The 16,325-nt window shown below is 46.0% G+C and overlaps 1 protein-coding gene across 1 annotated transcript in view; it reads right to left on the reverse strand.

Annotated features, from left to right (window-relative positions):
* ANXA2 (annexin A2) overlaps window positions 1-14,417 on the reverse strand; it is a 42,768-nt gene extending 28,351 nt beyond the window's left edge. The window contains exons 1-2 of the mRNA XM_045774817.2: window positions 14,312-14,417; window positions 3,323-3,381 (exon numbers count right to left, since the gene is read on the reverse strand). Coding sequence (XP_045630773.1) covers window positions 3,323-3,370 — 48 coding nt within the window. The 5' untranslated portion in view covers window positions 3,371-3,381; window positions 14,312-14,417. The remainder of the gene's footprint in view (window positions 1-3,322; window positions 3,382-14,311) is intronic.
* Between the last annotated feature and the right edge of the window lie 1,908 nt (window positions 14,418-16,325).

Genomic DNA, 16,325 nt, shown 5'->3' on the forward strand with positions numbered 1-16,325 from the left:
GTGCCATCACACAGAGAATAAGAAACTTCATTGTTCCGAATGAGAATTCCTCTTCAAAAGCTCAGCTAGTTTAGAAAATGCTGTCTGTTGGGGCGCCTGGGTGGCACAGCAGTTGGGTGTCTGCCTTCAGCTCAGGGCGTGATCCTGGCGTTATGGGATCGAGCCCCACATCAGGCTCCTCCGCTACGAGCCTGCTTCTTCCTCTCCCACTCCCCCTGCTTGTGTTCCCTCTCTCGCTGGCTGTCTCTATCTCTGTCGAAAAAATATATATATATATTTAAAAAAAAAAAAAAAAAGAAAGAAAATGCCGTCTGTATTTTCACTTATCCTACTTCTGGTGCAAGCTCAAAAGCAGACTACCCAAAGCTGGGCACTGGAAACCACCATTTATCTGGGAAGGCGTTGAACTGGGCCGGCAACAATTTGAAACAAGCTGAAAATGTGGAAATGCCTGAATGACAAGTGTGTTTAGCCAAGTTTTTGCTACAGGCATCTGAATTTCCACCAGGCCTGCACCGCTGAGCTCACACTTCTTTAAAATGCAAATGTAAATGCTGGCCTGCTTGTTTCAGACTATCAGATAAGTGAGGGAAGCCAGGCACCAAGGTGGTCAGGCCTCTCAGCCCACATCCTCTTTGAGTTCTCGAAGTTCCTGCTCCACTGTCTCCTCTGTGCCCTCTCCTCTGCGGTCTTTAACACTAAGCTTTTAACCCTATGCCTACCACTCTTCCTATTTTTTCTTTTTAAAAAAATGGCTTTTCTTATTGCCTTTGAACCATACCCTCTTCCTTTTCCAATGCTTTTCAAAGCCCCGTATCCTGCCTGATCTGATGGACCCACTTCCATCCCATCCACCCCCCCACCAGACTGAGGTGAGGACGGTAGTATGTATCTACATCAGTTCTTCTATCTGAAGTGTTGACTCCTCTCCTTCCTTGAGAGCTCTTACAGCTTTCCTCTTCCCTGCTACTCAGTCCCAAAGCAAAGGGCAGGCAAAAGAAGATGGACAGTGTGGTTTAGGTTGTCAGTGGAACCATCCTCCTTCCACATCAAGACTCGTCCTTCCCCACCACCTCCCCCCAGTACATGATGCCCATCGTAATGTGATGACTTTGCCTTAGTTCAGTTTCTGGGAAGAGTCAGAGCCTGAGGTGCCCTGACTTCTCTATCCACCCATGGGCCACACATTATGAGGCATCCCAGCACCCATTTCATTAGGTTTTATTAGGAGCGCGGTTATACAGGTAAGTAACTAAGATGACATCCTCTCAAATGTTTCACAGGTCAAGCCAGAAATCTAAGTTCAGGCCTGGACAGAGTATTTCAAAACGCAGTTGTGACCATCTTGGCCCAACAGTGAATCCAGTTAGCATTGATAACTCTGAAGCACAGTGGATTATTAAAGTATTTTCCGTCTAATTTTACTGAACTTTCCAGTAAGATTAAACCAATGGAAACGGAACATACATTCAGGAAAAGGTAAGGACAAAGGGTTATTCTGAAATACTGTATTTGTTATGGTGGCTACAAAATGTGGATGGAAATCTAAGAAAAACATTTCCCTATTTATTAACAATGCCGTCAATTATTTACAAAGGCAGGTAGTCTGGTCATTGAGCCGTATCACATACGGCTTCATTTCCTAGGTGCTATGTCGTCTTATTCCAAAAACAACAGTGAGTAGGGAAAGTTTTGCATACCTTTTATAAAACTTCTAGAAACAAAACTAAATGGATAATTGAACCTATTACCCATAGAATCCACTTGTCTGAAAATCGAATTATTGAGGAAAAGTGATTTTTCTCTTCCTCCAAAATATGGGAAAAATATGACATTTTCTACTGCACTCCCATCTCTCCACACAGAGAGATGCATTATCCTTAAGTAACTTCAAAGGCTACACGAAAAGCCCTTTTCTGAAATCTGACACTAAAAACAATCTAATGATCAGATCCATTAAGAAAAAAAATTATTTAGCTCTTAGACCTGTCTGGACCTCAACATGCAGCTCTTAAGTGTTGCCAACAATAGTGTGCATAAGTTCCACGAGGAAAGATTAAAAATATACAGGCTCCTTGGGGCGCCTGGGTGGCACAGCGGTTAAGCGTCTGCCTTCGGCTCAGGGCGTGATCCCGGCGTTATGGGATCGAGCCCCACATCAGGCTCCTCCGCTACGAGCCTGCTTCTTCCCCTCCCACTCCCCCTGCTTGTGTTCCCTCTCTCGCTGGCTGTCTCCATCTCTGTCGAATAAATAAATAAATAAAAAATTTAAAAAATATATATATACAGGCTCCATACTCCATACAACCTGGGTTTGCGCAGACGTGATCTATCTGAACGTTTGATGGCAAGCACCAGAGATAATACAGAGGGTTCTGTCCCACCTAATCCAAACTGCTGTCAAGTGACTTTTGAGTGCTTCGATGTATTTCAGTTTCAGTGAGAGCAAATTTTGAAGTATCTGCAAGATACGCCTACAAACCAGTATTACTGCTGAGTTTTTGTGATAGCCATTTCTGCCAAGATGACCTGAAAGATTTATGGTATTACGCATTATATATTTTTACATATTCATAATTTATATTTTACTCGATTCTAAAAGTATTTGCAATGACTTGTAATTTCACATATAGTTTAAAAAAATATTAGCTGTAAAACAAAACAGATGCATCAGAATTTCCAGGTTCATATTTCCTGTGAAAGACAGTTAGATATGATTCTGAGCTCCCTGATAGCCAAAGCAGAAAAAGGAAACATGATGAATTAGAATACTTTATTATTTAGTTTTAAAAAATAAAAACAAACACACACACACACGCACACAAATATCCTCGTTCTTCTGGAGAAAAGAATTCCCAGATGTTAAATTAAAACAACAACATATAAGTCCTAGTCTAGAATAACTTCTTGGACACTGTAAGAAGTCTAAAACACAAGGATTATTTTTGATATGGCTGTAGCTTATGTCAATCAATAATGAAATGCCAGGGCATGACATTAAGACTCAAGTATCATCATGACCATTACTACCACTGGCACACTAAGTATATAGCAGGATAAAACTCCAGCCATCCCAGCATCACTAATGCCTGTTCAATTTTAACGTGATGCCAAAAAAGTTTCTAGTGCCGTAACATTTCTGTCAAATTGAACTACGGGGAACAGTAAAAGTAATGGGGAAGAAAAGGGTAACAAAGAGCGGGGAATGATTGTCTAAATTTGTCCTCGTTGTCCTTAGATGTACAAGGAAAGAGAGTAGCACAGTTATCCAGAGAGATGTCTAATTTGCAAAAATTACACAAAGTGAAAATGATATACTTACATCACCCTCCAAGCTGAGCTTGCAGAGAATTTCGTGAACAGTAGACATTGTGAAGGAAGCTGGGGGAAAAAAGTACAACAAAAAGTATTTATGTAGAGGCTTTCCTTTCCCCCGAAGCACTGTGATTCATTATACTAACCTTTATTTCTTAGACCATTTCATCTGAGGATATTGGAGTAATGTTTGCAAATAGATGCAATTCCTATCTTATGATTGGGCAAATCAAAGCTGGGAGATGGTTTGCCTTAGGTTTCGGATGGACTACAGAAGTAGCCAGTGAGGGCACCTGGGTGACTCAGCAGGTTAAGCGCCTGCCTTTGGCTCAGGTCATGGTCTGGGGGTTCTGGGACTGAGTCCCACACTGAGCTCCCTGCTCAGCAGGGGGTCTGCTCCTGCCTCTCCCTCCCCCCTCAGGCCTTCTCTCTCAAATATATATAAAGTGAAGAAGAAGGAGAAGGAGGGGGAGGGGGAGGAGGAGGAGGGGAAGAAGAAGAAGAAGAAGAAGAAGAAGAAGAAGAAGAAGAAGAAGAAGAAGAAGAAGAAGAAGAAGAAGAAAGAAGAAGAAGAAGAAGAGGAGGAGGAAGAAGGAGGAGGAGGAAGAGGAGGAGGAGGAGAAGAAGAAGAAGTAGTAGTAATGAGTCTTTCTTGTGCTCTGTGTAAAGAGAACCCTGGGACACTGATTTGTGAATACAAAAACAAAATGCTCCCCGAGGCTCATGCAACTTGTTCTAACAGGATAAAACTGAGTCTTCCATTTCTCATAAAAAGTGATAAGCTTGTCCAACCAGCCACTGCTTCTGTGTTTCTCACCAGTGATTTACCCTATTGAAAAGGACTGAAATCAATAGCATTTGCACACTGGCCCATTCCTAAATAGAACCTTTATTACTATCCATGAGTTTCTTAGCTCAGCAATGCTTAGAAGATATGCAACTGTTTAAGAAAAAGACCATGGACAGATTTTCTGACATTAACTCATTCCAGAAAGGACTGATCCCTTGTATTTAAGATTCAAAAGGGCTGAAATGAAGTCATCTTCCAGTTAATACACTTAATCGGGCAGTGACAGTATAGCCTGATGAATTGGCTTTCCAGCTTTGTGATCACAGAGTTCTCGGAATTGATACACCAACCTCTGCCAATGAAGAGTGCCCAAGTAGCAGGAAATTTATCTCAACTGAGACAAGATAGGTCATTCAGCCACAGCATCCCCAAAAGAAGGAAAATAGAGCAGAGCTGTAACCTGAAACAGTGGGATCAACATCTGAATTGTAATAACTCCTGCTTTGGTCTCTTTGCTTAATATTCTCTGATCAAGGAAATTATGCCCATGCAAATCCAGCTTTCCTATTCTCCCTACAGTTTGCATGGTCTAAATATTTTCATAAAACTGGCTTGGAGGGAGTATCTGACACAGACATTTGCTAACTTATCGGAACACTGTGGACTAAGCAGATTCCAGGCTCTGTGTCAGGTGGAGGTGGGGGAATGTAAGAAGATTCGCCTTTATTTGTGCTTATGGATATATTTCTGCAAGATTTTCACCCTGAGATCTCTCCTAGACCACCCCTTTCTCTTCTTAATGATCACAGAATAGTTTTAAGCAAAGCAAAAAGAAAATCAAAGCTATTCCAATTACCCCCACTCCCACAGTTTTCATACACCCCCCGACTCCCTGAATATGTCCCACGGTTGGGATGTAATACTGATTTTAAGGTCTTGCTCTATACATACACTCTGGTGCATCCAGACAAAGGACTATTATTCAGAACTGAAAAGAAATGAGCTATCACACCATGAACAGACATGGAGAAATCTTAAATGCATATTACTATGTGAAAGAAGCCAGTCTGAAGAGCTCCATATTACATACACAGTATGATTCCAACTATAGGACATTCTGGTTAAGGCAAGACCATGGAGACAGTAAAAGGATCAGTGGTTGCCAGGAATTACATAGGGAAAGGAAGAAGGGATGAAGAGGTGGAGTACGGAGGATTTTTAGGGCCATGAAACTACTCTGCATGATACTATAATGGAGGATACATGCCATTATACATTTGTCAAAACCCATAGAAGGTACAGCACTAAGAGTGAACCCTAATGTGAACTATGGGCTTTGAATGATAGTGATGTGTGATATCGGTTCATCGGTTGTAGCAAACATACCACTCTGGTGTGAGGGGCCATGCATCTCGGTAACTGGACTGTCCAATACAGCAGCTACCAGCCACCGTGGCTATCGAGCCCTGGGAAAGTGTCCTGTCCAAACTGAGATGTGCTGTAAGTATAAACTACACACTGGATTCTGAAGATTCAGCATGAGAAAAAGAATATAAAATCTCTCCATTTTTTATATTGACTATATATTGTATTTATGATACGTTGGGTTTATTGGGTTAAACAAAATAAACTATTTAAATTTAATTTCACCTGTTTCTTTTCCCTTTTTTTAATGTGGCTACTAGAAAATTTACAGCTGCATATGCAGCTCACGCTCTATTTCTGTTGGGGAGCTCTGGCCTAGAGGATCCCAAGGTGCCATGGTCTAATCCTAGTCCAAAAACTTTTGCAGGAGCCAGGTCATGCGAAAATTAAGTTTGCGATTCCTTGCCAGGACAGACAAGTTTGAGTCTGCCTTGACAGAGCAAGAAATCTCCGACTTCTACTTGGGCCAAGAAACATGCTGGAGGGTCTCGTCAGTATCCATCAGGCTGAGAGCCACCAGAGCCGAAACGAATTCCCTAGGACACTAAATACAGAATCCTGACCTTGACCATAACCCCTGAGCTTCATCAGAACTGCAGTAGGTCTGCAGCGAGGGGTAAACTGTCGTCATCGGCCTTACAGAATTCAAGTCCCCACTGTAAACATCGCAGAAATAAAAATGCCAAAACAAAAGCAAAACCCCAAAGAGGATCAGTTAAGTCAGACTTGCAAACAGAGTTGTTTCTGCTCACAAAGAAATGTGGATTGAAAGTCCACCTAGTTCTTAAATCAGGTGTCTCACGTGGGTAATGATGTTCAGGGAGCCTCGACCACAAAGGCACAGCAAGTTTTTACCGTACGGTTCTTTCAAGCTGCCTTTTCAGCCCTAAGCGCTGGCTTTGCGCAAAGCTGCCTAAGCCTGTCTCACACGGGACCCTCGTTACTGCACAAGGCAAAGACAATCGGATACACGCTCTCCACTCCCGTTAATTCTTCTCCCACAGCCACAACACACGGAGGAGAGATGGAAAACAGCGATTTTAAAGGCCCCACAATCTTCCTTTCCATTTTATCGTCCACAGTCGTGCTGTTCTTTCATCACATCAATCCTACATGCTACTATTAATTAAGTTCCTACACATCATCTCGTCGAAATAATTCAAAACTCATCCTTCGATAGCCTTCTCTAATTCCAGCTCAGGCCAGCCGTCAAAGATGGTCGCAGAAACCCAGCCTCAGCGTCCTCTGTCTACTCCGCCGGCAAAACTGGACTTGAGCCCCAAGGTTACTTGCTTCTCCCCAAACGCTGTACTCCTTTCATCCACAGGGCCCTGATCCCTGCTTCCTCCCCCATCTCCTTACCCTCACCTCTCCTTGGTTATGGAGGCTGTGCCCATTCCTGAAGTCACCGCTACTCTGGTCTCAGCTCATGGGGTGGCTGTAGCCGCCATGCCACATGCTCTCTCCCACCTTCCAATGTCAAAAGTGATGCCACCAGACTTCTTTGCTGAGCACAATGTACTGAGTTCCCGCATGTACCAGGTGTTCAGATGGCAAATGCCTCAGTCCAACTCAAAGCAGCAGGGAGTGTATTTTACCTCGCCTTCCTCACAGTGTCCTGGCCCCACAAATTTAAGAGGGCCTTTGCACACTCCAGGGGCTAAATAAACTTTTAGAAATAAGTCGGCACTTGGCATAATTAACATCTATATTTGTATTATTTATAACCATTCTGCAGAAAAAGCAAAAATGTCACAATAACCACGAAAGAATCTCCATAAAGCTTGCTATAACTCTGTGCGTGTTGTGTTGTATCCAGTAAATATTTCCTATTTCATGCACGCTTAATGGCAAACACATTTTCACCTTACAAATAAAATACGGCCCTTGTTTCTTCACTACTTCCGTGTGGAGGACTGATTAGGTTCTGGAACCAACAGTCGGCTTTGCCACTCATAACCCTTGAAAGCAGGAAAAGAAAGTCTCAGTAGGGCTATGGTAGGTTACAGGCACTGGTAACCTTCACATAATCACTCAACAAACCCCTGACAAGCACACACTCGTGGCTTTCACACAAAACGGTGAAATGCAGACTCCACATACCGCCGCCGCCCCCCCCCCCCCCCAGCTCGCCAGCTCTCTTCCCGGCTTGCCCCTGTGAGACACCTGAGGCCTCAGCCCAGATGACTCAGCTGATGAGAATCATGGCAGCGCCAGAATCTGGGTCATCTCACTCTTGGGTCTTCACCCTGGCAGCTTTACCACAATGGTTCTCCATTCCAAAAGATGAAGACTCAGACAGAAAGATAAAAGTAATATGAGTGAGATCAACTAAGAGATTAACGGTGAGGTACCGGCGGGTTTGAGAAGGGCAATTACCCTGGAAGGTTCCAGCCAGGCAAACATGGGGGAAAGGCTGGGGAGAAGGAATGGAGGAGAATGTCTGTCCCTGGGTGGTGGGAGAACGAAGAAGACAAGTTTAAAACAAGCCTTGTCTACTGTAGTGCCCTGCGGGGGGCCTAAAATATTGTTTTCTGAATGGTGCAAATTTAAGTATGGCTGTGGAAATAGGGGAGAGCCAGAAAGCCAAAGTGATTTGCTCTCCAATACTCATCCTATCTGTTCACCACATTTGCTCTGGAGGCTGAATTTCTCACTGAAAGCAGGCACCCTGCCTTAGTTTACCTAGTGCTTGAGAATAAAATGAAGTCTGTGAGCCATGTGACAATTCCACCCCCACGGACGCCTCATCACAGTGTAAAATTCGCAAGTGTGTTAAAAGCCGAACAACCACTCCTTCCTGGCAGACTTCTCACAGAACATGAAAACGGCAGTCTGCATCACTCTTTCCAGCACTTCGACCTCACCCAGATCTCCAACTGGTTTCAGCTTGTAAAAAAGAAGGGGAAAAAGTCAGCAAATTCAATCTGTTGATGAGTAGTGTGTGCACACACCAGTACCTTCCATTCCCAGGGAAGGGCTGGCTGACAAGACCATTAAAACAGCTCTTTACGGGGTAGGTTTTTTTCTCTAAGAAAATAACTACAAGGACACCTGAGTGGTTCAGTCGGTTAAGCGTCTGCCTTCCACTCAGGTCATGATCTCGGGGTCTTGGGATTGAGCCCCACATCTGGCTCCCAGCTCAGCGGGAAGACTGCTTCTCCCCCCGCCTCTCGAAAAACAAATAAATCTTAAAAAAGAAAAAGAACTAGAGAGATACAGTGAGACTTAGTGAAAGAGCCACACCCACTTCAAACTGGTTTGAAACAATTCACCACTAGGGTGAGAACAGCCTCACTCATTCCTTGTAGTGCACCCCCCCCCACCCCCAGTCATGAAGGGAACAGTTTTCTCCTCTGGCCTTGAAAATATTAACGAATGAAGACTGTTAGCTGCATGACTGGAAAAGCCCTTGGAGTGCAAAGCTAGACATTTATGAAATCTGTGCAGCTGTTGGAAAACAATCATTTACGTTGAACATAAGGACTGTCTTAAAGATACTTAAGGGTTTGTCCTTTTTTTTAAACCCTACCTATTTTTTTTGTCTTTTACTGTTTCACTTCAAACATGCGGTAATAAAAATAGTACAAGTAAAAGAGATTTAACTTCTCCCCGAAAAAGGAAAGTAAAACAAAATTTGCAAAAAGAGTGGAAACAGACAAAGCAAACCCAAAAGTCAGTACTCTGCAAAGAGCAAAAACAAGTTTTACTGAAATGAATTAAGAACCAGCTCCAGAAAACCCAAATATTAATTCACATAAACAAACAAACAGGAACATGTTGCGACAGGGCTGGTCTGCACAGCCAAATCTGAAATCTGAGGACAACCCAGCAGTTTCGTGGACACACCCACCTTACAGTTTCAACATGGTGTTGATGTGTTACCACAAAACACAGCCCTAGCAACCATGATGAATCAATGGGGAACTGGATGATACAAACGAGGGTTTTTAAAGTGAAACTGTGTGTGGGTGGCAGGGCGGAGGGCTGGGTTTCCCCACCAAAACCTTCTCTGCGCAGAGCTCAGGTCTCCAGGACCAGACTGGAATCTTAAACCAAAAGGGGAGGAAAAATTGCATGAGTGGGGTTGGGAATGGAATTCATATTGTGCTACATCTACTCCTCACCCCCCAAAGCATTTTTCAGTGAACAGAACATTCCTGAAAACACATCCTTCTCTCCTTGGTTTTATGGTCTTGATCAATGCCTGAGTCACAGGGCCAAGTCATCTTGCAGAAATCCTGGCATTGTGCCCAGTGGCCGTGATCGAACTGAGCAGGCCAGACACAAGAGCACTTGCTTCGGCGTGTCCGTTTTGCTACCTGATCTGAATCAGTATCTGTTTGCTACCCACAGACCTACGTGGCAGCCTCTTGTTCCCAGAGGTTCTCCCTCCGTCCCCGGTCATGGGTTTGGAGTGGGTGGAAAGAGACTGGCAGGAAGAATGAAGTCAGTTGGCATGGAACACCTTCAGGGCTGGGAAATCAAAGCCTTCACAGCTACAGAGCAATGACAACTGCTTACCGTGTTTCTAATGGGCACCCAGTGCCCACAGAAAAAGCCTAAACTCAGCCTTCAAGATCTTCCGCACTTCATGGACTTGACCTACCTCTCCATCAATATCTCCTACACAGCCCCCTGCACGGGTACGCACACACACACTGCAGTGACACCAGGCTGGTGATTCCTCTCTAAATACACTCGGCAGAGTCCTACCACCTCTAGGCCCAGGTTGTCTGGGAACACACAATCTTGATCTGACAGCCTCGTGAGACTTCAGGATACAAAAAATACTGTTCTTTTTCTCCCACACCTCTCCCTGCTTTGTGCTCCTGTCTCAGTCTGTCTGTGAAATATCAAAAATGAGTATCTAAAGGTGGTCTTCCATTTTATGTGCCCACAGGGTTTCTGTCGCATTCACTTCTGTTTCCTTATACGTCTGAGCGCAGTGCCTACCAAAAGAGTAGGCGCTCAATCGTTATTTATGGACGCTTTACACACACGGGGCCTTTCCATATCCTTACGGCTTCTTTTTCAATGCACTCTTGCTCCATTTTCTTTCTCTCCCTCAGACTGAACATCCTAAATGCAGTTCCAGTTCCATACATTCTGAGCTGGACGCTCAAGCGGCCAGCTTCCTTGCAAATCTTCACAAAGCCTGGCAGGTCACTTCAGGGGCAGCCTCTTCCTCATCATGATAGACAGCCCCTTCCCATCCCAGCACCCCACCTCTGTACGGCCAGGGCCTCCCGGGTCCTAGCTAAGTCCCTGGACAATGTGCAAATGTAACCTACATCTCCTAAGGCACCTGGAGTGCAAGGAAGGAGCAGAAAGGAGGAAGAACTTGCAAGTAGCCTTGGGACTCCCATTTCCTCTGAGCTGTGAGTGTGTACACTGGGTGTGGCAGGGAGACAAAGAGCAAGGACTCCAGCTCACAGCCACTCCCCTGATTCAGAATTTTCCACACCGAACGAGGGATTAGAACTCAGACTACTTGGATATACTGACTTCTCTCTGACAAGACTGAGGGCAGATGTCTTCAAGCTTCAGGGTGTACCCCAGAAGGGAGATTCAGAGGTAATCTCAGTTTGGAACCACCCACAACAAGCCTAGGCATCTCCTGACCCCTACTGCTGACCTGCTTCCCAGCAAAGTAGACTGCCTCTGGCAACAGAAGGAAAAGCATACCAGTGAAGGGGTGGAAAGAATTTTTTAAAAGAACTGGAATTTCCTGATGTGGCCTCTAACTAGAATGGGGTGTGGCACCAGGGAAAATGAGGGAGGTGGATTCCCATGAGCAAAAAAAACCAGGAGCATTCCATTTCTATTTAATCCACACAATAAAATCCGGAAGGCAGGTTAAGTCATAATTATTTTAAAAAACACTACCACAAGGCAGGCTCAATATGACACTCAGGTCTGTGGAACAGCTAGATTAAAGGGGAAAGGAGCCCCTGCCAAGTTGGGGAACGAAAATATTAATTTGGGATAATGTAAAGTTCAAAATTCAATTACTGCCTATACAACTCACTTACTTGGTCTATTTTTTTCTCTCCCCACCAGACTTGAAGTCTAAAGAGCAGGTTTTTGTTCTGTTTCTTTTTTTCAGACTGTTCACTCTTGCATACCCAGTACCTCTATCTGTCAGTACACAGAACACGACAGATGCTTAATAAATATTGTGGAATGAATAGATGGTCAAAGCAGCCCAGTAGAGACTGAGACTCCTTGTGACACGACTGCTCTCCATTAACAAAAAATGCCTCGGCAGGCCTACAGCCCTGCACAAGGCTCATGAGTGTGTCAGTGCAAGAGCCTAGGCCCAACGGTGTAGGAAAAGCCTACAGTCCCCAAAATCAATAGCAATTATAGAAGGATACCTACCTTGCCAGGAAAACTACTTAACTCAGAAATTAGTCAGGAAACTAATGGCCATGACAGCCAGCCTAATGTCAGTCAATACAGTACCTTAATAGCTCAAAGACACAAGATGTTAAATTCTGAGACGCAATCCAAGAACAAGCACCAAATCAAAGCCAGTGAGTAAGCAGTATTTCCTGGTCATTTGCCACGGGCAGTCCATTTGGCACTGCGAGAAATTACAAAATCCAGGAGGTCTCCAAATCATAGTTAACTCCAATCTTTAGTTAACTAAAGAAATGCACATTGATGGTCACACCCTTGCACTACAGATGCGATACTTTCAGAAAAACCCTTGAAGTTCTTAGATAATCGATGGACTTGGAAGAAGGGGAGAGAAGTACTCAACAGGAATGTCTTACCACCACTGGCCAGTGGACTCCTCTCCGGAGTTTGCCGCTCTGAATCTAGTCTCATCTGAAATACTCCTTCACAATGCCTGAATGTTATAATTAGGTGGCTCCTTAATTCCATGGCCTCTAACTTCATAAAGCACAGATCTGTTCAGGTTAACAAGGCTTTCTTGGTTTTTAAATAATACAACTCTTTTATGTTGCTGAGGATTTCAGGACCACCAACCATTCCTAACTTAATGAATATTGATTCAATTTGCTAGTCTTTAGCTGGCTGTGAGTACACTGAAATGGGGAGGAGGAGGGATGGCAGCAGAAATGGATAAGCCTAATGGCTTTTATAATATGTCAGGGAAGAGGGATGCTGAGGACACATGAGGAAGGTGGAAAAAACAAAGTGGGAGGGAGGGGCAAAGATACAATTTTCCAATTAAAATAATCAGGGCCACCAAGGAAAGTTCCAGAATAGAATTTCAGTGATTTATTCTTCCTACCCACATACCCTCATCCCTTATCCTCCCACCTTTTCTCCCCACCTTTACCCCACCCCCAAATTAAGCATGTATTACCAATATAGTACTTAGATACAGTGCATGTTAAGTAGGGGTTTCTTGGCTAACCTAGGAACCTAAACACCTTTATAACACTGTTTCAGTGAGAAAGTATATTCTGCATTCCAAACCACCAAGCTCCAGACCAGCACAGTAGCACATATTTCTGGACAGAATCCATCAGTAGAGTCAGCCTGAGCTCAGGGCCCAGGCCCCTGGACTCTAGAATCTTAAGGTTCTAGGTGAAGACCCAGTGTGCACCCAGGAGGCCACTGCTCTTTTACAGATTCAGAATACTCACAGCTTCAAAAGGGCAAATCTTAACATAAAAGCGACCATCTACATTGGTACGGCACCTAGTGTTTTCAGTGTGCTTTACATATTTATTTTTGAATGAACATGTTTTTTGAAGTCTTCCACAACAACTGCGTAGGTGGAGGTAAGAATGGGCATCCTTAAGCCACTTTCGCAGGTAAGGAAATTGATGTTCTCCTCCTACCTTCTCAACAGCCAGTTGATGGAATCCAGCCCTCTGCACGAGAGGCTGAGACCCGCCACACAGCTGCAAGGAGCAGCCGGCGGGGAGGGGCGCGGGGGGGGGGGGGCACCACGCCCTTTTCTGTACCCTTGTCCCTGACTCACTGCCGCATCACCAGGAGTAACAGTCAAAGACAACCCTCTTCCTCCCCTCCCCCAACCTTGGGGGACACTTCCTTCCTGACGCAAAAATGGTCAACCAAGTGGGAAACTCTCCAGGTAACTCTGAAATCAGAGGTTGTTCTCCTACAAGATAACCTAGACAAAGGACAATGAGCTGAGGTTTGTTTATTTTTCCCCCTTTTTTGTTTTGTATTATTGGGGAAAGAGGTTGCGACTACAAACTCCCACCTCTCATCCTCCCCCCACTGCTTCCCTCCAGCTGGTCGATACAAGTTCCACAAATGCGTGGGCTTTTTTTTTTTTTTTCAAAAAAAGTAATTTAAAACTGAGAGAGGTTACTTTCTAGATGGCCGTTAAGCTTTTGTTAAACGTGGAGGGAAATGTCCCCAAGACTGCTCCGCCTGGGACCCAAGGCTACCAGGGCAGCCACGCCCTGCCCACCACGGCGCCCGGCGCGTCTGGAATGTGGGGCCTCCCTCCGTTCTCCCCGGCGCCCCTCTCCGAGCTTCCTGGGAGCACTTCGGGGGGATGCCTGACCCCCTCCCTCTGCCTTGCAAGCCCAACGCCGGGGCGCAACCAGTCCCCCTCACTCCTACCCAGACCACCTTGCTACTGCGCCGCCCCCCCAGAACCCCTTGTGCGGGCCGTCCCACCAGCCCCCTTCCCTGGACGGCCTCCCGGGTTCCTGTGACCCAAGGCTCTCTGCAAGGCCGTCTTCCTCTTTTCCCGCTGCTCCCCGCCCCGCTAGCGCGGCGGCCCCGGGGCCATAGCGGGAGGGCGGGGCGCACCCCGCTTACCTGGGCCCGGCGCCGAGAGCTGCGAGCGTCCCCAGTTGTAGAGCAGAGCTGGCTGCCCTGGGTGGGGCTTTTATAGCCGCCACATCCTCACTGTGCAAGGGAGGCCCGCCCCGCCCCGCCCCCCCATGCCCGCTCCCACCCCGAGTCAGGGTGACTCACCCTCCCCGGCCCGCCCGCCTACTGGGGCGGCCTCGCCCTGGAACGTTCCCGAGCCGCGCCATGCGGGAGCGGCCCCCGCGCCCACGGCCCTGCCCTCCATTAAAGCACTGCCCAGGCTTCCTTGAGGCCCATTAGCGGCCTCGTTTCTCCCATTCTTCCTCCTTTTACTTTTTTAGCGCCAAGTCGGGTTCTCAGCCCTGGCTTAGGTTAATAAATTAGCAAGACTCCAGTAGACGCGGAGCTTGGTTAAGTCACTTTTTTAAAGGCATCAATGCAATGGAAGAAAGAATTGTTCCAAGAAACATAAATCGAGATTCTCCTGAGCAGGAGCTGTTGGCATCCAGCTCCAGCTCCAGCTCCAGCTCCCAGTTACCGTCTGCAAACATATTAGCTTAACCTCTGACCAGCAGTTCCCGGGAGCAGAGTGGGGCGGGAGATCCGCCGGGTCCTGTCCTGCAAAGACTAGCTCGCCCTGGCCCCGAGGCGCGCAGCCAGGCCCGGAGCCAGGGCTGGGAGGAGAGGAACCGGTGGGAGGCCAAAGCCAGGCTCCAAGATCCCAACCCCCTCCCACCCCGGGAGGAGCCCGTTTTTCCGGAGCGCGGTCCTCTCAGCTTCTCTCCACGCCTCCCGCAACCGGGCTCAGCACCCTGGGTGCCTGGCAGCGCTGCGCGTCCTCGTGGCAGGCCGGCCGGGCTGGGTGGGGCCGGTGGCGTGGGAGCCTCGAGTTCTGACAAAGAAGTTACCTCCCTTCCTTCTTTCCTAACTGCCGTTCTTTCGCAGCTTCTTTGCCAGCTCCCTTCACCCGGTTTTGCTCAGTTTCTCGCTTTTCTCTCCTTATTTCTACGAACTACGGTGGCAACACGTAAGCTAACATGTTCTTGTGTGTGACTGCTCAAATACTGTACTCAAACTTCAAACCAGCAGGAATGTTTGGCTAAGAATCCTGAAGGCCTCTCTGCACCTTGAATTCCTTCCTTTCACACACTTCAGGGAGCTCTTCTCCTACTCCCGATGCTTACGTGTTTTAACCTTACACTCATCTGGAGGTCTGTTTCACTCCCTAGTTAAGCATCATTTCACTCCAGGGAACCATAAAATTAAAGGAAAGCCAAAAGACATCGGTAGCCATGCTCATGGTCACCTAGCCAGCTAGCCACGAAAAGGGGTCTTTGGACACTCAGCCCTGAGCTCATACCCAGTAACTTCACTTGTAATGATACACAATGGGCCCTTATCAGAAGGACACATAGAAAATTAACCAACTCTTTCGATACAATTTCTGATTTACATTTTTTTAGAAAGATTTTATTTTTAAGTAATGTCTACACCCAACATGGGCTCAAACTCACAACCCTGAGATCAAGGGGTGCTGGCTCCACTGACTGAGCCAGCCAGGAGCCCCCTGGTTTGCATTTATAGCTCAATTTAGGCTGAAAGCCTTACAGGCAGAAATCATGCTTGTCTGCCTACTCGTCTGAACATTTTGGAACAGATGGGGAACACAGGCCGACTATAATGGTAGACAGGCTTCTGCCTCCCTTCTGTTCCCTTAAGGGCAGGATGCACAGCCCCTTACTCCTACTTGTGTGTGGTGGGTCCTCTACAGAAGGTAAGATTTAATTCAAATCATATGGAATACATAAAAGCCACCAAGTCTCCAAAAGAACATTTTTTGTTTATCTTGGGACTCTAGCAAATTCAGACATACAGATATGTGCAATAGCTAGTTTGCTTCAAGTTCCTTCCAGGATTTTACACTGATGTTATAAAAATGAAGCTATTAGAAGTCATGGTTTGCTATCTGAGGAATGTGGGGCTAATTCTGCCAGTATAAAAGAACTTTTTAATCTCTTTG

The sequence above is a fragment of the Ursus americanus genome, chromosome 36 (assembly GCF_024610735.1).
Source record: "Ursus americanus isolate L20-20 chromosome 36, mUrsAme1.1.p, whole genome shotgun sequence".
Taxonomy (NCBI): Eukaryota; Metazoa; Chordata; class Mammalia; order Carnivora; family Ursidae; genus Ursus; species Ursus americanus.